Source organism: Ranitomeya variabilis, chromosome 5 (genome assembly GCF_051348905.1).
Source record: "Ranitomeya variabilis isolate aRanVar5 chromosome 5, aRanVar5.hap1, whole genome shotgun sequence".
Lineage (NCBI taxonomy): Eukaryota > Metazoa > Chordata > Amphibia > Anura > Dendrobatidae > Ranitomeya > Ranitomeya variabilis.
The window spans coordinates 401,492,742-401,516,898 of NC_135236.1; the positions used below are offsets into that span (position 1 = coordinate 401,492,742).

The window sequence follows — 24,157 nt, forward strand, 5'->3', positions numbered from 1 at the left end:
TAGTTTGTACCGTATTTTTGGGATTATAAGACACACTTTTTTCCCCCAAACTTTAGGGGAAAATGGTGGTGCATCTTATAATGTGGATATACCTTACCGGCCGCAGGTTGGGATGAGGGGGTGTTCGGATGTGCGGTGTGGCACGCTGGTGTCCGGTGCTGCGGGTGTCTGGTGCTGCGGGTTTCCGTTGCTGTGGGTGTTCGGTTTTGTGGGGGCTCTGCTGACATCTTGTGAAAACCCAGAGCCCCCGCAGTCACATGGTTTTAATGTGGTGGTCTGGACTCTGGGAAAATGGCTGCCGGCCGGGAGCGGGCATGCACAGATGGAGATCTCGGCGAGTTTTATTGTTCTGTGATTGAGGTCTGGCTTTCACTCTGGGTGAAGTAGAAGCTATTTGCACAACAATGGTAAGAGGGAGGGGGAGTCCAAACACTAGGAAAGAGGGGAGTGGAGACACGTAGACAGATCTGACAACACCTTTTTCTGCCCATAAGTCCCTAAATAGGTTTTGCACCTATCACCTAGCAGGAACCTAATTACTGACTGCCCCTGGCAATAGGCCCTGCATAGTGAGGGGACAGGATAGTAACTAGTCAGTCCCCCACTACAGCTAAAGACAAAGCAGGAAGACAAATGAGGGAATACACTTAGCTTGAGTTGACACAAGAGAGGATACGCCAGCAATCCTCCAACTTCTAGCACTTCCAAAAGACAGAGATAAATAGAGCTATCACCTGCACCTTGCTGAAGCGACTAAAGGTATTTAAGCCTCCAGCAAGGGTGTGTAATTAGCAGCAGATGGTGGTTCTGCTAATTGCTAGAGGGAGAATGATATCACTCCACAGCAGAGGTGCAAGATCCAGAATGTGCCTGTAGAGCCAAGCGCAGTGACCTTCTACAGTCAGATCCAGAATTACTCTGTCGCAACTGACACTCCTGTGACACTGGCTCACGGTTGTGATGTCCCAAATGGTCTGAGGAGCAGATTCTTTATTTGATGTAGAAAATACATAAATCCATGTGACACATTCATTCCTGCACTGAGTGTCAAAGGTTGTATAAGTTTGTGCTCACAAATTTTTCTGTCTCTCTGAGATTTGAAATGACCTTTTAGTACTAGTAATTTCATGTCCATGCTGCTGCGATCAGGGATACAAAAATGTTTGGCAACAGGTAGCTCTATTCTTTTTTCTCTTATTATGTGGCGATGAGAATTTATCCTTGTGTCGCATGTATTTATGTCTTTCTACATCAACTAAGGAATGTGCTCCTCAGATCATTTTGGGGCATCACAGCCATGGACCAGACACTCCTTATCTATGAACTGTTCCACAATTTACAGCTAAAACTGTTTCTCCTTCTCCCATACTGATAGTTCTGCTTCACTGTTGTGAATTCCGTTCTCGGGCTCCCTCCTGTGGTCATGAGTGGTACTTTGTGAGTTCTGTTCATGGGCTCCCTCTGGTGGCTTTGAGGTTTACGGCTGGTCTGTAGCTGGACTCCAGCTGCCTCGTTTCCTGCTAGGCTTGCTGCCTATTTAACTCCATCTGGACCTTTACTTGTTGCCTGCTGTCGTTGTATTCTGTACTGGTTCTGATCTCTCTGGGACTTCCCTTGTGACCTGTCTCCTTGTGGAGAAGCTAAGTTCATGCTAGTCCATTTTTGCTCATTGATTTTTGAAAATGTTTCTCAGTATATTATGAGTTCAGTTCAGCTTGCTTATATGCTATTTTATTGCTAGCTGGAAAGCTCTGGGTGCAGAGTTGCGCCCCTCACATCGTGAGTCGGTGTGGGGGTCTTTTTGTATTCTCTGCATGGATAATTTTGTAGTATTTTATACTGACCACACAGATTCCTTGCTATCTTCTGACTATTTAGTTATTAGCGGGCCTCATTTGCTAAAACCTGTTTTCATTTCTATGTTTGTGTTTTCCCCTTAACTCACCGTTATTATTTGTGGGGGCTGTCTACACTTTGGGGGAAATTTCTCTGAGGCAATTGAGGCTTTGTTTCTCTCTAGGGGTAGCTAGTTTCTCAGGCTGTGAAGAGGCGTCTAGGCCGAGTCAGGTACGCTCCACGGCTGCCTATAGTGTGTGTTGATAGGATCAGGATTGCGGTCAGTATAGTTCCCACATTCCCAGAGCTTGTCCTTACTTTTGGTTTACCTATCAGGTCAGTTCATGTGTTCCTAACCACCAGAACCATAACACTTCACGTCACTAGTCTTATCTATTGCATTATTCTTGTGTTCTGTTTTACATAAATATGTGACTGTTCAGATTTTGTGTCATGCTATGCCTGATGAAGAGACCTGAGTAGTCTCGAAAGCTTTCAATTTGTTACCATCCTTTCAGTTATCCATTAAAAGGTATCAACCTCCGATAATTCTCAAATCTTAATATTTCTCTATCTACTGGCTAGCACGGTACAAAGATATATATTTTTCCTGTATCACAATGTGTGTGACTTGCTGCTAGCTGGGGGCCCCTGGGGGAGCGGGGGGCCCCAGGCAGCTGCCTGGTCTGCCTGCCCCTAACGCCGGCCCTGGCAATAGGTCCTCAACCAGAAGGAACCAGCCTGGCTATCGTGGATGTGGAATCTTTGTACTCTAATATCCCGCAGCAGGATGGATTTAAATGCCTGCAAAGTCTTCATGGAATATTCAGGAATTGATGCTGATTCTGTGGTGAAACTTACAAAATTCATCCTCACCCACAATTACTTTGAATTTCATAACAACAAATATCTACAGGAGACTGGTACAGCGATGTGAAGTAAAATGGCTCCACAGTACGCAAATATTTCTTTGGCCAAGCTTGAAAGTGACTTTTTTGTCCTCATGCCCCATCAGGCCACTGGCCTACTACAGATACATTGACAATATTTCAATCATCTGGACGGAGTCTGAGCAACAGTTAAAGACGTGCCATAAACAGTTTAATCAATTTCATCCCACCATCAACTTAACACTTAAAGAGGATATCCGGGACTTTAGAAAAGAAGGCATGTAGTTGCTAAGAGAGGCAACTTTCTGTCTGTTGTACCCAGCATTGGTCATTGACTGCTGCTGCCAAAGATTAAACTACTACCTGTTACCAGAACAGCAGTTTCTCTTCCTGTTGGCACGTCGAGACTACTAGTGTCATGCTGATTGACAGCTTTCTCTCTACTGCCTAATTGGGGAAGCCGGCTGTCAATCAGAGAGCAGCTGAATCTCTGGCAGGAGCAGTCAATGACTGTTAGGAACTACATGCCTTTTTTTTTTAAAGTCCTGGATATCCCCTTTAACTACTCCTGTACTGAAATTAACTTTTTCGACACCATCAGTAAGCTACAGAACAATGAAACAGAGATGTCCCTGTACCAGAATCCAATTGACTGTCCAACATGCCTTAAATAGGACAGTTCTAATTTAAAACACATAAAAACCTCTATTTTCTACAGTCAAGATATCAAATACAATCGGATATGTTTAAACCCTATGGATAGAGACAAATACTTTGTTGGCCTCAGAAAGACCTTTTTTTTAATCTGGGCTAAACGTCCAAAAACAATTGAAAACTAGATTGCAAGAGCCACCAGAATACCAAGGAATCATCTCCTACATTACAAAACTAATCAACAAAGCAATACGGTGCCTCTAGTAGTTACCGACAATCCAAATCTGGAAGTGCTAAGGGGAGCTTCACAGAAACTACAACCTTTGCTACAAAAAGATGCCCGATTACAATCCATATTTCCAGACCCCCACTTCTGTGTTTTAGGCAGCCCCCAAATCTAAGAAGCATCTTTGTCAGACGTTCCCCATCCTCTCCAACAAATACAGGAACCTTTCCCTGCAATAATGACCACGGACAAGATAAAGATCCCCAACTCACATTAGGACTACACGATCCCAGGTACTTTCAGCTGCATCACATCTAATGTAGTGTACTTAATTATATGTACCAAATGTCCAGCTGGGGGTCTGTGTGTGGAAGACAGGGCAAAAGCGTAGAACAAAGATGAATTCTTTTTGCCACACAATAAAAGTAAAAATAGATGTATCTTTGGCCAAACATTTTTCTATCCATTATCGCAGCAGCATGGACATGAAATTACTGGTATTAAAAGGTGACTTCAGATCTCAGAGAGACAGAAAAATATGTGAATACAAACTTATGACAACTTATGACAACCTTTGACACACTCAGTGGAGGAATGAATGTGTCACATGGATTTGTCTTTCTATATCAGCTAAGGAATGTGCTTCCCAGACCCTTGGAGGCATCACAACCATGGACCAGACCCCAATTACAGGATAATAAAATTCCTTATCCACGAACTGTTCTAATATTTACGTCCACAACTGTTTCTCCCTCCCCCATACTCATAGTCCTGCTTCATGTCACTTATCTATTGCACTATTCCAGTGTCCTGCATAAATATCTGATCCTTCAGAATTTGTTATTCTATGCTTGATGAAGAGACCTGAGTAGTCATGAAAGCTTGCAATTTGTTACCATCCTTTCAGTTAACCATTAAAAGACAAAAATAAAATATTTGCGACCTGCAAACTGTGTGAGACACACTTGCAGTTAAATATTTAGATTTTGGGGAATTTTCTTTTATATTTTTAAAAGCAAAGGATATGAAGACTTAACGAAACGTGTGTTGGGGCGGTGGGGACACTCTATAAAGAACTGCATCTATGCTTGTAAGCACTTTTCCTGCACTTGGGCCACTTTTGTCCAGATTGTTAGGATAGCTAATAGTGATGAGCGAGTGTACTCGTTGCTCGGGTTTTCCCAAGCACGCTCGGGTGATCGCTGAGTATTTGTTAGGGTTCGGAGATTAAGTTTTCATCGCCTCAGCTGAATGATTTACAGCTATTAGCCAGGCTGAGTACATGTGGGGGTTGCCTGGTTGCTAGGGAATCCCCACATGTAATCAATCTGGCTAATAGCTGTAAATCACTCAGCTGTGGCGATGAAAACTTAATCTCCGAACCCTAACAAATACTCGGAGATCACCCGAGCGTGCTCGGGAAAACCCGAGCAACGAGTATACTTGCTCATCACTAATAGCTAACCCTCCTCACTACTTTACAATGTATAAATATATGAGAGAACAGTACAGAGACCTTTCTAATGATCTTTTTACTCTTAGAACTGAGATGGTTGTAATGAGTGATTCACTACTAAAATTTAAGAGGGGACTGGATGCCTTTCTTGAAAAGCATAATGTTACAGGGTATATACACTAGATTCCTTGATATTGCGTTGATCCAGGGAACTAGTCTGATTGCCGTATGTGGAGTCGGGAAGGAATTTTTTTCCCCAATGTGGAGCTTACTCTTACCACATGGGGTTTTTTTTTTGCCTTCCTCTGGATCAACATGTTAGGGCATGTTAGGTTAGGCTATGGGTTGAACTAGATGGACTTAGTATTCCTTCAACCTTAAGTACTAGGTTTCTATGTTACTATGTTACTTGCTATATTTAGACAGGCCATTTTAATGCAGGTATGTTATGCATTAATATTTATTGCTCTTTGCACCATTTTTCTTTGTGATTGTTTTCCTTGCATTCACGTTCAGCACCCTCTGTGTTCTTATTGTTGTTTGAAATTTTAATCTACTATTTAATAATAATAATTTTTAAGGATATACTCTGTAGGTGTTAGGAACCCTCCTTTTGTGTCATATTCTGCTTTTCAGTACATTAACAGTGAAGAAGAAAAAATGTGTAATTGTAATTCAAATGCAGTAGAACCAATGTCAGCAGCCCCATATCCCTGATCAATCATCACATTGAGTCTGTCACTGTTGCTGATCACACCTTTCCTATCTATCGCCCCTATCAGTTGAATCTCTGTATTACTCACACACCACCAGACTCATCTTCTTCACTGCTGTAGTTATTATGTGAATACTGGGGACGCCACATTCATTTACATAATTTTAATTCTGTATTTCATTCCAGGGTAGCGATCTGGGATGATGGTAGCCTGGAAATCCTCAATATAACAATGCTTGATGAAGGCAGCTACACGTGTTTTGCTGAGAACAACAGAGGGAAAGCCAATAGCACAACAACTCTTTCTGTAAAAGGTAATGCTTATAGGGAATCTGTCACATGAAAAAACACTATTAACCTGCAGATATGAGGTTAATCTACAGATTAATAGTGTTCTGAACCTGCCCAGCGCCCGCACTTAGACCCCCGTTGCCGGGAGCTAGTGAAATTTATCTCTTCCGGTAACGTTTGGGTTTCAGATTTGGGGTTGGAGCTGGTCCAGGTCCAGTCACCGCTCAGTGTATAGAGAGCGGCTGACCACATGTGGTTGGCCAGAAGCCATTTTTGCATAAACAGACGGGGCATTTTTTGACTACATAACCTCAATTTAGGAGTACATTTTAGGAAACCTGGAACACCTGTCATAATGATCCTTCTAAGCATGTTTTAGTCAAAATATGCACTCTCAGGCCTCATTTATATATCTAACAAAGGTTAGATTTTCATCAGTGTTTTGGATCCAGTTTTCAGCAATATTTGGTCTGTGTCAATTCATATGATCAAAGTTTCATCAGAGAGTTTCTCTTATGTAAACCCCCCAGCCCCCAGAAATTACAATGCAGTTGCAAAACGGAGAGCAAAATTACAATTATTTTATGGCTGGAAGTATAGAATTACATGTTGCATCAGTACAGTTATATAAGGTATATGTGTATTGTTGTTCAGCTTTCTGATGGTTTTTATATGTCAATTTACAGCTGCCACGAAAATTACCCTTGCCCCATCCAATGCTGATGTATCAGTGGGGGAAAATGCAACCATACAGTGCCATGCATCTCATGATCCTGGTCTGGAAATAGAGTTTATCTGGTCTTTAAATGGATTTATAATAGAGACAGATGGAACCAGCTATTATGAAGATCATATTCGGGTAAGATGAATAACCATATAGTAAGGCTATGTTCACACATTGCATTTTTGCATGCAAGTTTTAAGCTGCGTTTTACAGGACCAGCTAGTGATGAGCAAATGTGCTCTGATAACATCTCATCCCTGTTGTCTAAGGCCGGTTTCACATTAGCGTTTGGAGGAGCTGCGGAGGGCTGCGGACTTCCTCTGTGAAGCCCCACCATCAGCCGCACCTCTGCCGCTAGCTCCGCCTACTTCTGCATGCGGTCGGCATGCGGCCTGCGTACCTATCTTTAACATTAGGTACGCAGGTCGTGCCGCTGTATGCGGATGCTTCCGCATGTGTCATTTTGACGATGCGGCGACCAGCGTAGAACGCAGCTTGTAGCAATTTCTTTTTTTCCCGCATCATCAAAACGACGCATGCGGAAGCATCCGCATACAGCGGCACGACCTGCGTACCTAATGTTAAAGATAGGTACGCAGGCCGCATGCTGGCCGCATGCAGAAGTAGGCGGAGCTAGCGGCAGAGGTGCGGCCGAGGGCGGGGCTTCACGGAGGAAGTGTGAAACTAGCCTAAGGCCATGTTCACGCATTCAGTATTAGGTCAGTATTTTACCTCAGTATCTGTAAGCCAAAACCACGAGTGGGTGATAAATACAGAAGTGGTGACTGGCTTCTATTATAATTTTCCTCTGATTGTTCCTCTCCTGGTTTTGGCTTACAAATACTGAGGTAAAAAACTCACTAAATACTCAAAGTGTGCCCGTGGCCTAACAACCGCAAATCATGCAGCCACAGGCGCTTGAGCATAATATACCAGCACTACAAGCCGCTCTGATAAGATGTTATCTCAGCACATTCCAGTAGTACCAGCAAAAGCTATAAGATTTCAGAAATCTCATTCACACACATTGGTTTTTTTTCCTGACAGAATTGGAAAACTACTGCATTTTTTCAGGGTATGTGCACACGTATTCTTGTCCACTGCAGATTTTTCCGCAGCAGATTTGATAAATCTGCAGGGCAAAAACGCTGCGTTTTTGTTGAAGATTTATCGCAGATTTACTGCGGTTTTTCTGCGGTTTTACAACTGCGGTTTTCCATAGGAGCAGCTGTAAAACCGCTGTGGAATCCGCAGAAAGAAGTGACATGCTGCAGAATGTAAACCACTGCGTTTCTGCACGTTTTTTTTCCGCAGCATGTGCACAGCGTTTTTTGTTTTCCGTAGGTTTACATTGAACTGTAAACTCATGGGAAACTGCTGCGGACCAGCAGCTGCAGAAACGCTGTGGATCCGCAGCGTTTTCCGCATCGTGTACTCATACCCTCAAACTGCAGCATGTCCCTTCTTTCATATTTTTTTCTGAATTTTTGCAGCGTTTTTTCACCCATAGAAAACAATGAGTGAGTGCAAAAATGCAGCAAAAAAGTAGGTATCAAGTTTTAATGTGTTTTTAGTGCAAAAACCTAAGGAATTTGCATCATGTTTTTTTGGGGGGCACTAAACTTTATCACATGCACATGCACAAGAGACAATAAAAAAGCAGCAAAGCCCGCTTTTTGTAAGCAGCTTCTTTACTGCCAAGGCAGCAGGTTTTTGCCTGCAGAAAAAAAACACAGCAAAAATGCAATATGTGAACATAGCATAAGGGTTTCAAATCTTGTAACTAGAAAAAATTAGCAAACAAATAGAAATTATTTATATTAAAATCATTGGCTTGGAAATAGCAATCTATATTAGAATAAAGCCACGGGGACTTTATTTCTCACTGTGCAGCCTCCAGATAACAGCTCTACTGTGTGCATGGAGCCAAGTAATGGTAAAAATGGTTTACCTATTAGAAGTGCTCTCTACCATATGGACCAATTTGTCGTTTTATGACTAGCTTGACTAGATTTTTATAAAATTTTTTCCTCTACTGTACTTATACATATACTACAGAAAAACGGGATCGTTTAGGATTTTTAGGAAAGGGATAACCTTTAACCCCTTTCTGCCTAGACCAGTTTTCATTTTTGCTATAACTGCTAGAACTGTTTTTATTTTTTCATCTACATAGACATATAAATGATTGTTTTTGTAAAATGAATTGTAGTTTTGATTGACACCATTCACTGTATAATATACTAAAAAAACAGTAGAAGAAATTCTAGATGCAGTGAAATGATGCAAAAGTGTAAATTTGGCTTTTTTTTTAAATTTTTCCATTGAAATCAGCAAAGTTAGCGGTAACACAAATTACAAAACGCAGTGTTAGGGGTTGAGTTCCCGCCTCTGCACGGGGGAATCTCAGGCCATCTCTGCTGCGGTCTCTCATTCTTCTCCTGCCGCAGTGGAGGCTGCTCAGCAGAGACATCGGTCCCAGTGTCTCGCTCAATCTGACTCTGTGAGGAGGATTACTGCTGCTTTTCCAGCTTCTGCCTTTGAAGTCAGTGCTGGGCAGCGGCGAGCAGACGCTTTTGGGACTAAGTCCTGCTTTTCTCCTTCTGAGCATGCCCAGGCTAAGTTCTCTCATTGGAGATTGAGGGTCACATGCTTGGATACTGCAGCAAAGCCCATTGGTCCTCCAGGAAGGTCCTGAAGGTGCTCAGGCTTTGTGGCAGCTTCTCATTGGTCCTTCTAGGAAGGTCTTGTTCTGGCTGCAGCTATAAAAGGCTCGCATGGCCACACGGCCATGCGCTAGTATCTTTCTAAGTTATGTGCTTTGCGCCAGTGTGGTCATGTAAGATTGTGTTCAGGGACCCGGCTGAAATAAGCCCCTATAATGCTGGCACCTCCAGCGAGGAGATTTAGGTGAATATATTCAGGGACCCGGCTGAAATAAGCCCCTAGAATGCTGGCACCTCCGGCGAGGAGTTTGTGTGTTTGTGTGTATTTAGGGACCTGGCTGAAATAAGTCCCTAGAATGCTGGCACCTCCGGCGAGGAGTTTGTGTGTTTGTGTGTATTTAGGGACCCGGCTGAAATAAGCCCCTAGAATGCTGGCACCTCCGTCGAGGAGTTTTGTGTGCATGCGTGACCACTGACTGCTCTCTGTTGGGCAGTTATCCTGTGCTCCTGTGAAGTCTAACAGGGCGCAGAGCTTTGCTTTCACGGCTGCTCTGTGAATTAACAGAGCTAGCCAATACCCCCATATAGTGCTGCCATTTGCTAGCAGCAGGTTTTCCTGCACGGTGGACCCCGGGCTGCGAATGCATCAATAACAATAAAAAACTATATTTTCTCGGTGCGTGCCTCTAGCCCTAACACGCAGTGTCCTTTTAATGACAACATAACTTATATCAAATAATAAAACACCCACTCACAAATGTATAATAGGAAAACAACATAAATATTAAATAAATTAATTCAATAATGTATATGTGTGTGTTTATATACAGTCATAGGGAATTGTAGTCATCACATGAATAGCATAAGTCAGCTATGTCGCACCACACACAGAAATGCATGTTCCTATAAAATTATAGGGCCCGATTCCTCAAAGGTTTTACACCAGTATTCTGGCTTAAATAGCGTTGAAAAGTCACATACTTTTTGCACAACTCAAGGCTTTGCTAATATTTGGCGATTTATGACACAACCTGGCAAACCTTTTACCTTAATTCTGTGATATAAACAAAGAATTAAATATTGCAATAGCTCAGCTGAAACTGCCAGTGGAAAACTTCATAATGGGTCTTTTCTCATATAGGGTGTATGTATGATTTATGTTATTTGTGAGATGATTATTGCTATCATAGAAATGATTCAAACTGAATATACGGGTCTATAAGGTCACCATCCTGTGACCGCTGCAGCCAATCAGGATGGATTCCCAGTTCATCTCTATCCCCCACACAATAGCATGTCATTCAGCCAGGCAAATCCTTATTTAGCCTTGTGCACGCTCTTGTGCATACGTTGGTAAAATAAATACAACATCCAAGGTGGGACTAATAATGTCTTGCTCCCATTTGTACACATGGTAATTTGCCTATGGAATGTGGTGAGATCCACATAAAGTATAGAGATGGCCCCTTTTCTTCTCATAGATCCAGAACCTTGTTATATTTCCTGCTATTTTTCTCCTATCAGGACATTTCAATCTAAAATATTGTATATTGCTTGTTTAAGTCACTTTCCACAATAGATTCTTGTTAAATTCGTTCACCGCTTACTATTTTCAAACTCTTTGTTATGAGTCCAATATCTTTCTTTCAAGTGTTCTCATTTTGTGCAATTTACGTACTATTGTTTAGGAAGGATAAGAGCGCTATTGGTGGGAAAGTCTTACAACTGTGCAATCTGTTGTGATAAGATTCTCATTGTACAGAAGCTGTTCAGAGTTTTTTTGATTAAGTTAAAAACATTTTTTGTCTCATTTTTTCTCGATAATAGCATTGTATCTTTTTCCATACATTAATGTACACCATACAAATGAGGAAATTGTTAACTTGACATCAACACAGTGAAAGCCATTGAAACATTCACAGTAGAGGGCTTATGAGGGGCTTTGAGGGTTTTTTTTTTACTATTGGGTAAGAATTTACCGCCATGCCTGTTCTGCCCTGCTGCAATCTGTTCCAGTATGTCACGGACCTGTTGGCATTTCTGCTTCCGGAGACATCAAGTCGACAGTGCCTTCTCTTCCTCTCTACTCTGTCGATGGGATGTCACTGCCGACATCATGTTGATTGACAGCCAGCTCCTTACTGCTTAACCATGGGAATCTGGCTGTCAATCAATATGACATCCATAGTAATGCCCTGACAACAAAGCAGACTATAAAAGAAAGAGCTGCTCTGTTGACGTGAAGTCAAATGAAGTCAGAAATTTGCCTCCTCAGCCGGAACAGATTGTCGTAGGACAGTCAGTTAGCAACTACCTGCCTTTAAATTCTTAGCCCAATAGCCCCCAAAAAAACAAAGTCTCAGTTAACCTCTTTGAGGTTTGCTGCATTGTGGTATGTAATATATCTAGTGTCAAGTTAAAAATATTAACAAAAAATAGCTCTGCATGTGAAGAAGAACAACATTGTCTTTTAATTGTGCAGTTTTCAATTGAAATTTGTTTGTAGTTGCACAGATTTAAGGTTGATAGATAACACAGGTCCAAAGAAATCAACCTATAACCTAACATTTTGATCCAGAAGAAGTAAAAAACTGGAAGAAGCAGATGCTTATTGCACTGTATTAGGGGAAAACCTCTTTCCGACACCACAAATAGCAATCAGACCAGTTTACTTAATTAACGTCCCATCCAGGCCTCCTTAAACCTTTCAATTCTATTTCATTAGGCCATAATATAGCATGTCCATTAGACACATATTTTCTGTATCATATCCACTTCTCATGTTTGACTACTTGTGCTTTATGTGAATATAAAGTTGCTGTGCTGGGGTCTCATGTGTTTCACAGATGCTCTCATTCTTTTTTTAAAGTGGTAGTCCACCTTCTCTTTATTTTAACAAATACGGTATGTCAGAGTTGAAAGGGCACATACTAGTATATAAGTATTACAGGTTTTCTTCACACACGCTACAGCTCTCATGTCCTCAAAATGGCTGCTGATGGAGGAGCATGTGACCACCTGTCCTACTCCATTTGAATACAGCTTTCCCAAGTGTATTGTTTTTTAATTGTAGAAGACTAATTGATACATCTGGTTCCTCCATCAGTGGCCATTTTGAGAACATGAGTTGTGAAAACTGAGGAAAGCTTAAGTAACAGGTGCTGGAAGATAAACTGTAATACTTACTGTATATGTTCGAGTATAAGCCGACCCGAGTATGAGCCGAGGCACCTAATTTTAACACAAAAAACTGGGTAAACTTATTGACTCAAGTATATGCCGGGTATGCATTGTCCACTCACCTCTATCCTGGTATGTATGACTCTTCATCCCTATCCTGGTATGCATGGCCCCTCATCCCTATTCTTGTGTGCATAACTCCTCATCCCTATCCTGGTATGCATGGCTCCTCATCCCTATTCTTGAATGCATGGCTCCTCATCCCTATCCTTGTATGCATAGCTCTTCATCCCTATCTTTGTATGCATGGCTCTCTCATCCCTTTCCTGGTATGCATGGCTCCTCATCCCTACCTGGTATGCATGACTCCTCATCCCTATCCTGGTATGCACGGCTCCTCATCCATATCCTTTTATGCAGGGCTCTTCATCCCTATCCTTGTATGCATGGCTCCTCATCCCTATTCTTGTATGCATGGCTCCTCATTAGTGAAGAGCGAATATACTCGTTACTCGAGATTTCCTGAGCACGCTCGGGTGTCCTCCGAGTATTTGTAAGTGCTCGGAGATTGTTTTCATCGCCGCAGCTGAATGATTTGCAGCTACTAGCCAGCATAAGTACATGTGGGGGTTGCCTGGTTGCTAGGGAATCCCCACATTTAATCAAGCTGGCTAACAGATGTAAATCATTCAGCTGCTGCAAGGAAAACTAAATCTCCGAGCACTTACAAATACTCGGAGGACACCTGAGCATGCTCAGGAAATCTTGAGTAACGAGTATATTCGCTCATCACTATTCCTCATCCATATCCGTGTATGCATGGCTCTTCATCCCTATCCTTGTCTGCATGGCTCCTCATACCTATCCTTGTATGCATGGCTCCTCATCACTATACTGGTCAGCATGGCTCCTCATCACTATATTGGTCTGCATGGCTCCTCATCCCTTTCCTTGTATGCATGACTCCTCATCCCTATTCTTGTATGCATGACTCCTCATCCCTATCCTTGTTTGCATGGCTCCTCATCCCTATCCTGGTCTGCATGGCTCCTCATCCCTATCCTTGTCTGCATGGCTCCTCATCCCTATCCTGGTCTACATGGCTCCTCATCCCTATTCTGGTCTACATTGCTCCTCATCCATATCTATGTATGCATGGCTCTTCATCCTATCCTTGTCTGCATGGCTCCTCATACCGATCCTTGTATGCATGACTCCTAATCATTATACTGGTCTGCATGGCTCCTCATCACTATACTGGTCTGCATGGCTCCTCTTCACTATACTGGTCTGCATGGCTCCTCATCCCTATCCTTGTATGCATGGCACCTCATCCCTATCCTTGTATGCATGGCTATTCATCCTTATCCTTGTATGGTTGGCCCCATCCTTGTATGCATGGCCCTCATCAAAAAACATAAAAATAAACAATAATAATAATAATAATAAACTTTATACTTACCTTCCTGCGCTCCCTCACAACGTCTTGTTCCGGTGCCAGCAGCTGCTTTATGCTTGTAAGCAGCGTATGGCAGGGACATCACACGCTGCTCAAAAGCAGAGCACAGCTACCGGAATACTCACCCCTCCCCACGACGGAACTATGTGAGTGGAGGGCAGTGAGTATTCATTGCTATTAAGTAGCGTGTACAGTGTCAGCCGCTGGGTGGTCAGGTGTGCCTGCCTCTTAAGAGAAATTAATATTCACCTCTCTCCACTCCCATGGGAGTGAAGAGAGGTGAATATCTATTTCTCCTCTTCTGCGGCTGACACTGTGCATGCTAATACAGAGAAATGTCAATATAATATGACAAACATTGGTATGTCAGGGGGGAAAAACCCCAGTGGTTACAAAAATTAGTTGTGAAATTTGTCAACTATATAATGTGTAATATATCACCCCTGACACATGTATAGGACTCAATGCAGACTGATTGTTACAATACTGTAGCGGGGGGGGGGGGGGGGGGAACAGGCCAAAACACGCAATCGTATAGTCCATAGGTACAAAATCAATATCTTTATTGGTCATACGAACAAGTATATGTAGACAAGGTTTACAGGGTGGACAGACAAACAGCCATGCAGTGCGGAGGGCAGGTAAGACAAAGTATATACTGTAATTAAACAGTCAAATATAGAGAAGCATTACAATCAAACCCTGCAAAGTGCCCTGGATGAAGCTGCACCTCCTATACATAGAACAACTCGACACAGACGGTGACAACCGTGGCACACGCTGCAAACACGTTTCCTGCAGCGGTGCTCCAGGTGCGCCGAACGTCTGTGGAGAAAATCTAATCTACCCGAAGATTTCATCCATTATAAGTTCATGCTAAAAACATACAACTCTGCCCTTCACCTCTCCAAACAAACCTATTTCAACACCCTCATCACCTCGCTGTCCAATAACCCTAAACGTCTCTTCGACACTTTCCAGTCCCTACTCAACCCAAGAGAGCAGGCCCCAACCACAGATCTCCGCGCTGACGATCTGGCCAATTACTTCAAAGAAAAAATTGACCACATTCGACAGGAAATCATCTCCCAATCTCTTCATACCATGCACTGTCCTCCCTCCCCCACTGCATCTAGTTCACTCTCTGACTTTGAACCAGTTACAGAAGAAGAAGTAAGCAGGCTCCTTGCATCTTCTCGCCCGACCACTTGCACCAGTGACCCCATTCCATCACATCTCCTCCAGTCCCTTTCCCCGGCTGTCACCTCTCACCTAACAAAAATATTCAACCTTTCCCTCACTTCCGGTATTTTTCCCTCCTCATTTAAGCATGCCATCATACATCCATTACTTAAAAAACCCTCCCTCGACCAAAATTGTGCCGCTAATTATAGACCTGTCTCTAATCTTCCCTTCATCTCTAAACTCCTCGAACGCCTGGTCCACTCCTGTCTTACCCGCTATCTCTCAGATAACTCTCTTCTCGACCCTCTTCAATCTGGCTTCCGCTCTTTACACTCGACTGAAACTGCCCTCACTAAAGTCTCTAATGACCTGCTAACAGCTAAATCTAATGGTCACTACTCCATGCTAATTCTCTTGGATCTCTCCGCAGCATTCGACACTGTGGATCATCAGCTCCTCCTCACTAGGCTCCATCGGCCTCAAGGACACCGTTCTCTCCTGGTTCTCCTCCTATCTCTCTGACCGATCCTTCACTGTATGTTTTGCTGGTTCCTCCTCCTCTCACCTTCCCCTTACTGTTGGGGTTCCTCAAGGATCAGTCCTAGGCCCCCTCCTCTTCTCTTTGCACACTGCCCCTATTGGACAAACAATCAGTAGATTTGGTTTCCAGTACCATCTCTATGCTGACGACACCCAATTATACACCTCTTCTCCTGCTTTCACGCCGACCTTCTTAGAAAACACCAGTGATTGTCCTACCGCTGTCTCTAACATCATGTCCTCCCTCTATCTGAAACTGAACCTGTCAAAACTGAACTCCTCATGTTCTCTCCCTCTACTAACCTACCTTTGCCTGACATTGCCATCTCCGTGTGTGGTTCCACCATTACTCCAAAGCAACATGCCCGCTGCCTTGGGGTCATCCTTGATTCTGAGCTTTCATTCACCCCCCACATCCGATCACTGGCTCGCTCTTCTTATCTGCATCTCAAAAACATTTCTAGAATTCGCCCTTTTCTTACTTTCGACTCTGCAAAAACTCTTACTGTCTCACTTATTCATTCTCGTCTGGACTATTGTAACTCTCTACTAATCGGCCTCCCTCTTACCAAACTCTCCCCGCTCTAATCTGTCCTGAATGCTGCTGCCAGGATCATATTCCTCACCAACCTCTACACCGATGCCTCTACCTTGTGCCAGTCATTACATTGGCTACCCATCCACTCCAGAATCCAGTACAAAACTACTACCCTCATCCACAAAGCACTCCATGGCTCAGCACCACCCTACATCTCCTCTCTGGTCTCAGTCTATCACCCTACCCGTGCCCTCCGCTCCGCTAATGACCTCAGGTTAGCATCCTCAATAATCAGAACCTCCCACTCCCGTCTCCAAGACTTTACACGTGCTGCGCCGATTCTTTGGAATGCAGTACCCAGGTTAATACGATTAATCCCCAATCCCCACAGTTTTAAGCGTGCCCTAAAAACGCATTTGTTCAGACTGGCCTACCGCCTCAACACATTAACCTAACTATCCCTGTGTGGCCTAATAAAAAAAAAAAAAAAACATAATCAGGTTCCTCGCATCATGTTCTCATACACTTTATGAAGTTAATAGCACTCTGTGTCTGTACTGCTACATACTTAGGCTGTCAACTGGTTCATGCAGCTTTACATGAACACCCGAGCCTTACACTATGGCTGGTCCGAATAACTAAAGCAATTGTTACCATCCACCTCTCGTGTCTCCCCTTTTCCTCATAGTTTGTAAGCTTGCGAGCAGGGCCCTCATTCCTCCTGGTATCTGTTTTGAACTGTGATTTCTGTTATGCTGTAATGTCTATTGTCTGTACAAATATGTTGGCGCTATATAAATAAAAATTATTATTATTATATTATTATTATAGCCAAATTAGCCATTGTAGCACAGATCCACTGTTAAATGTACAAAAGGTATATACTCTGTATATTGACAGTGCAGTGAATATTCATTTCTCGTTAGCAGCGGGTACAGGAGTTAGCCGCAGCAGCCGGCTCCTGCCTCCTGTTACCCGCTTCTCTGCCGCTGCCGCTCCCCCTCGTGCTTCTGGGACTTCACTCGCGTATAAGCCGAGCGGGGCGTTTTCAGCACACAAAAAACGTCAGCTTATACTCGAGTATATACAGTATATATGAAAAAGTGCCACAAAATATTCTCACCAACTCATTTGTTAAAATAAGATAAACAGGTTTTCTCCTGTTCTGTCTTCAGGAGTGCACTGTTCCCGTGCTTCCAAGTTCCTGCTTGCCTGCGCTCCTGATGATTGACAGCTCAGACTAGTGCCATAAGTTCATTGCTTACCTGAGTTGTGCCCTCTCTGATGCTGCAAGCAGAGGAAGCTTTTTCTCTGTGCATCGTATGAGCACAGGGTCACGGAGACTGGCCAGATTGCTGGATCTGACCAACTTAAGAGTGATACTTACACTCTCTTTAAGTTACTCATTTCCTAGCAAACTAGCCACCAGTGATACTGTAGTAATGGCTGATAACCTAGACAATGAGTAGTAAACTATAAAAATTGTGTATGGCCTTTAGTGACCAATAGCAATTGTAACAGATTTTACTAGCCATGTTAAAGTTAATCTTTCAGCAGGATTTCGCATCCTAAATTATTTAAATGTACATGTAGATCTTTCAAAGACAAGACCAGCTATACTTTTGCATGGCCAGTCCTTTCCTCCATTACTGAGAAGTTAGTGTTTGCTTTTATATGCAATTGAGGCTGTAGATATGAAGCCTTTGTCACTCCAGCTCTATTCCCTGCCCAGTACTCCCTACATCCGCTTGACTGATGGCTCAGTTGCCTGAAATAACACAGCATAGACACTGTCAGGAGTATGCACTACTTGGCAGGCAATAGAGCTGGAGTGACAGAGGCTTCAAATTTATAGTCTAATTTGTACATCAATTCAAACGCTGATTTCTTAGCAACAGAGGAACATAAAAACTGGCCATACAAAGGTATTGCTGAACTTGCCTTTGAAATTGCATCATTTGCATATACATTTTTTGGGGGTGAAATCCTAGTGACATCAAAAGCTGATAATGCAGAGTACCAAGAGTACCGTTTAAATGTTACTATTCTGCTTGTTTCTCTAAAGAAGAAATATAAATAAGTGAATTGTATTTCTAGTTTTTCCTTTTAACAATTTTTAGTTATATTTTAACCCCTTTACCCCCAAGGGTGGTTTGCATGTTAATGACCGGGCCAATTTTTACAATTCTGACCACTATCCCTTTATGAGGTTATAACTCTATAATTCTTCAACGGATCCCGGTGATTCTGACATTGTTTTCTCCTGACATATTGTACTTCATGATAGTGGTAACATTTCTTTGATATGACTTGCGTTTATGTGTGAAAAAAGTGGAAATTTGGCGAAAATTTTGAAAATTTAGCAATTTTCCAATTTTGAATTTTCATGCCCTTAAATGATGCACAATAACAAATTGTATTGTGGTACCGTGTTTTCTGGTTAGCCAATAAAGGTGTCACTCCTAGAATACTTCTGTCTTCATTGGGCAGAAAAGTATTCACAATCATGCCCTTAAATCACACAGATATATCACACAAAATACTTAATACGTAACATTTCCCACATGTCTACATGTCTACTTTATATCAGCACAATTTTGGAACCAAAATTTTTTTCCATTAGGGAGTTATAATGGTTAAAAGTTGACCAGCGATTTTTATTTTTTTTAGGGACCACATCACATTTGAAGTCACTTTGAGGGGTCTATATGATAGGAAATACCCAAAAGTGACACCATTCAAAAAACTGCACCCCTCAAGGTTATCATACCACATTCAAGACGTTTATTAACCCTTCACCTGCCTTACAGGAATTTTTGGAATGTTTAAAAAAAAAAAAATGAACGTTTAAATTTTTTCACAAAAAAATTTACGTCAGATCCAAATTTTACTTCAGATCCAAATTTTACCAAGGGTAACAGGAGAAATTGGACCCCAAAAGTTGTGCAATTTTTTTAAAAAAGGGTAACAGGAGAAATTGAACTACAAATGTTGTTGTGCAATTTTTACTGAGCACGCTGATACCCCATATATGCAGGGATACCACTGTTTGGGAGCATGGCAGAGCTCAGAAGGGACGGAGTGTCATTTGACTTTTCAATGCAAAATTGGCTGGAATTGAGATCGGACGCCATGTTGCGTTTGGAGAGCCCATGATGTTCCTAAACAGTGGAAACCCCACACAAGTGACACCATTTAGGAAAGTAGACCCCTAACGAACTTATCTAGATGTGTTGTGTGCACTTTGAACCCCCAAGTACTTCACAGAAGTTTATAATGTAGAGCCAGGAGAACCCCTGATGTGCCTAAACAGTGGAAACCCCCCAATTCTAACTCCAACCCTAACCCCAACACACCCCTAATCCCAACCCTAACTATAACCCTAACCACAAACCTAACCCTAACACACCCCTAACCTTAATCCCAACCCTAACCATAATCCTAACCACAAACTTAACCCTAACTCACCCCTAACCCTAATCCCAACCCTAATCCCAATTGTAACCCTAACTTTAGCCACAACCCTAACTTTAGCCCCAACCCTAACTTTAGCCCCAACCCCAACCCTAACCCTAATGGGAAAATGGAAATAAATACATTTTTTTATTTTATTATTTTTCCCTAACTAAGGGGGTGATAGGGGGGGTGTTGATTTACTATTTATAGCGGGTTTTATACTGGGTTTTTATGTTTGGCAGCTGTCACACACTAAAAGACTGTTAGGGTTGGCGGAATGCACCGAGTAAATATATATTGATAGTAGGTGCGTTCGCAACCCGGGGTCCAACGTGCAGGAGAGAAATCTGCTGCTAGTAGATGGCGGTACTATATGGCGGTATAAGCGAACTCTGTTACTTCACAGAGACGCTTGAGAAAAGAGAACGCTGTGCCCTGTTAACCTCACAGGGGAACAGCTAACAAATAGAGTCAACAGTGGTCATGCAGTCAGCAAAGCTTACACACAAATCCTCACCGGAGATGCCGGTATTCAAGGGGCTTATATTAGCTGGGCCCTGAATCCACACACACAAAACTCCTCACTGTAGGTGCCGGTATTCTAAGAGCTTATTACAGCCAAACCCTGAATCCACATGCATAAGACCACACTGGCGCAGAGCACATAACTTTAGTTGATACTAGCGCATGGCCTTGCGGCCATGCGAACCTTTTATAGCTGCAGCAACTTCAGGACCTTCCTAGAGGACCAATGGTAGCTGCTGCAGTACCTGAGCATGTGACCCATGACCTCCAATGAGATGTCTTATCTTGGGCATGCTCAGAAGGGGAAAATCTGGACTTAGTCCCAGAGATGTCTGTTCGCCGCTGACCAGTACAGGCTACAATGGCTGAGCCTGGAAAGGCAGCAGTAACCATCCGCACAGTATCGGGCTGAGCCAGATGCTGGGACCGACGTCTCCGCTGAGCAGGCTCCACTGCGGCTGAAGGAGAATGGGAGACCGCAGCAGAAATGGCCCGAGAATCCCCTGTGCAGAGGTGGGAACTCGACCCCTAACAAAGATGCTTTGTTTTTGCAAAAAATAGTTTTTGCATCACTACATTTTGAGAGCTATAATTTTTCCATATTTTGGCCCACAGAGTCATGTGAGGTCTTGTTTTTTGCCGAACGAGTTGACGTTTTTATTGGTACCATTTTCAGGCACATGACTTTTTTTGATCGCTTTTATTTCAATTTTTGGGAGGCAGAATGAACAAAAACCAGCAATTCATGAATTTCTTTTAGGGGAGTGTTCACACCATTCCGCATCTGGTAAAATTGATAAAGCAGTTTTACGATGACAGCGATACCTCATTTATATCATTTTTTTATGTTTTGGTGCTTTTATACAATAAAAACTATTTTATATAAAAAATAATTATTTTTGCATCCCTTTATTCCAAGAGCTATAACTTTTTTATTTTTCTGGTGATGGAGATATAGATGGAGCTTGTTTTTTTGCGGGACAAGATGACATTCTCAGCGGTACCACGTTTATTTATATCCATCTTTTTGATCGCGTGTTATTCCACTTTTTGTTCGGTGGTATGATGATAAAGCATTCTTTTTTGCCTTGCTTTTTTTTTTACTTTTTTGTTCACTGAAGTGGTTAACTAGTGGGACAGTTTTATAGGTCAGGTCATTACGGATGCGGCGATACCAAATATGTGTACTTTTATTGTTTAGATTTTTTTTTATTCAAATATTTATTTAATGATAGAACAAATATTGATTTTTTTAATTATTATTTTTTAATTATTTTTTAAAATATTTGTACAATTATTTAAAAAAAATAATTTTTATTTCATTCTTAATTTTACACTTTGTCCGACTATGGGACAATCATTTTGTGCAGGCTGATTGCTTCTATATCATGCAGATCTGCATGCTATAGAAGTTGTCAGCGCTGCAGCTTCTGTGCACTAACCTTAGAGACTTCCTGACATGCACTGCGCATGACAGGAAGTCTCTCAGCTCTGGAGACCCTGATGTCGGCATGACGACATCAGGTCTCCATGGCAGCGATTGGGTCTCCAATCCAAAGGCAGAGGAGTTGTCAGCCCCTGTGTCGGCTCCAGAAAGCTGAGATCATGTTTGATTTCAGTGTTCTGGGGGTTAAAGTGTTGGGAGTGGTCATCTGACACTGTGCCTCGATCGGCCAACACCACCCATGTGCGCGGCCGATCGGCTATGATGTATTATCCCGTCCATGCCCAGCCCACATGGACGGGATAGTACGTCGGATGTCAGAAAGGGGTTAAAATGAACAAAGTAAATTTCTGCCAAATACCAAATGTGAAACAGCTATCATTAACTAACACAATGTTCCCCGTTTTTCTCTGAACATGGAGATTGAAATCAGTTGCATAATTCATTTCATGATTCATTTCACTGTGTGTCATGAGTGCTAGCAGCAAATTATAATTTGCTATAGTTTCCTGCAGCAAAAGAACCAAGGGCACTTTTACTACAATTTTAATTACCGGGGATGTTTGTGCACTTGATGCCAAAATCATCTCTAATGACTTGACACATTACACACATCGCACATTACTTATTATTAATAAAGCCAAAGGCTTTACAATGCTATTCATTTGCTCTGTATTAGTGTTTAGCTTTCATTCCTGCTTGTAATTAATATCTTAATTACAGAAAAATGGCGTGCACTCTGGAACAATGGAACAGGTGCAGGTTGAGCCAGGAGTAGATCCAGTTTAATCATAAAGTTGAAGAAAACAACCGCACTTAAGGTATGGATTTTCAAATGCATATCATAGGAAAAATTTATTGGAGTCACCACAGTAACATAAGGATGTCGAGGTAACGTTTCGACCCCATAATGGGTTTTTATCAAACCTCGCTTAAGTAGAGTTAATTAGAGGAAGAGGAAACCGCAGTAGAAAAAGTATTTTGTATGGGCTCTTCACCACAGGGATCTCAACACCCCGGACCCGCAGCTCTCACAGGGACCATATTCCCTTCCCGTACTTTACCGGACCCTTGTTTGCAATTCTTATATCTCTCCCTAGGAGCCCATACAACATACTTTTTCTACTGCGGTTTCCTCTTCCTCTAATTAATATTACTTAAGCGAGGATTGATAAAGACCCACTATGGGGTCGAAAAGTTACCTCGACATCCTTATGTTACTGTGGTGACTCCAATAAATTTTTCCTATGATATGCATTTGAAATCCATACCTTGAGTGCGGTTGTTTTCTTCAACTTTAATTAATATCTTGACATTATTTTAGGGAAAGATATTTCCCCGATGGTTCAGTGCACTCTTTTTTAGCAAGAAAAAAACTATCTCACAAGTTCTACTTATTTGAAGTAGCTACCCTGTAAGTCAATATGAGACTCTTTAACTTGACTTTCAAGCCAGACAACCATCTGCAGACGGCTATTAAGGTACTTGCCCTTTGATGCAAGTGCCACCAAGCTTTAATCCTTGCACACTCCTAGCTTCACTTCCATAAAGGGCATCTCATTTTTACAGCCAAACCCTACATACGGTAGTTTGGTGTAAACTTTAATACAATAAATACAAAGTCAAATGGTATTGTGGTGGCAAAAACAATGCTGTATAAAATATGCTGGTCTATTAACTGTTTATAAACTGCATCTTAAATAAAAGTGAGTTGACATAACTCACCCTCAAAAGGCAGCAAAGGATGAAAAGAAAAAGTCTGCAAAGATTCAAAAGTCTTCATGGACATAGATCATCAATTGACCCCAAACATCAAATAGATAATTTTCACTAATGTAGCTGCAACACAGATATCAATTGCTAAGAATTGAAAAGGTAGTGTAGTTAATTCAACGAGTATGTAAATAAAGTAAATACATTCCGTTTGTATGAATTGTGGATTGAGGGCAAGTCCAAATTCTCTATAGTGGCCAACTGCCTACTAAATGGGCTAAATAAATGTTTTTAAAGCATAATCTGTTAAGATTTAGGCTGCCTGAATAAGATGAGGTAGAGTTTATAGGGTGAGTATAAGTATATTATTTGTTTGTTTGTATTTTTTAGTTGTTAAATGTCTGTTTGATAGTAAGATTAATCATGGCATCAATGCTGACAGGCTCAATGCAATACAGATCTTCCAAATGTTTAGCAATTAAGACCATTGTTCACAGGCTTCTTGACACAGCAATTCAAAAGAAGAGCACATTACTTCTACTTGTCCAGAACCAATTTTACACTTGAGTTTCAAGCTGTAGATAGACCAAATCATCTTTTAGAAATGCAATATTTATTGTCAACGTAACCTACAGTAGTTCATTTATATTTTACATCAA

At 42.0% G+C, this 24,157-nt stretch overlaps 1 protein-coding gene across 2 annotated transcripts in view; it reads left to right on the forward strand.

Moving 5' to 3' along the window:
• The window catches only part of CNTN1 (contactin 1), a 279,575-nt gene that overhangs the window by 200,243 nt on the left and 55,175 nt on the right, over positions 1–24,157 (forward strand). For both annotated transcript variants that reach the window (XM_077265109.1, XM_077265110.1), the window contains exons 13-14: positions 5,964–6,091; positions 6,755–6,927. In XM_077265109.1, the coding sequence (XP_077121224.1) occupies positions 5,964–6,091; positions 6,755–6,927 (301 nt within the window). The remainder of the gene's footprint in view (positions 1–5,963; positions 6,092–6,754; positions 6,928–24,157) is intronic.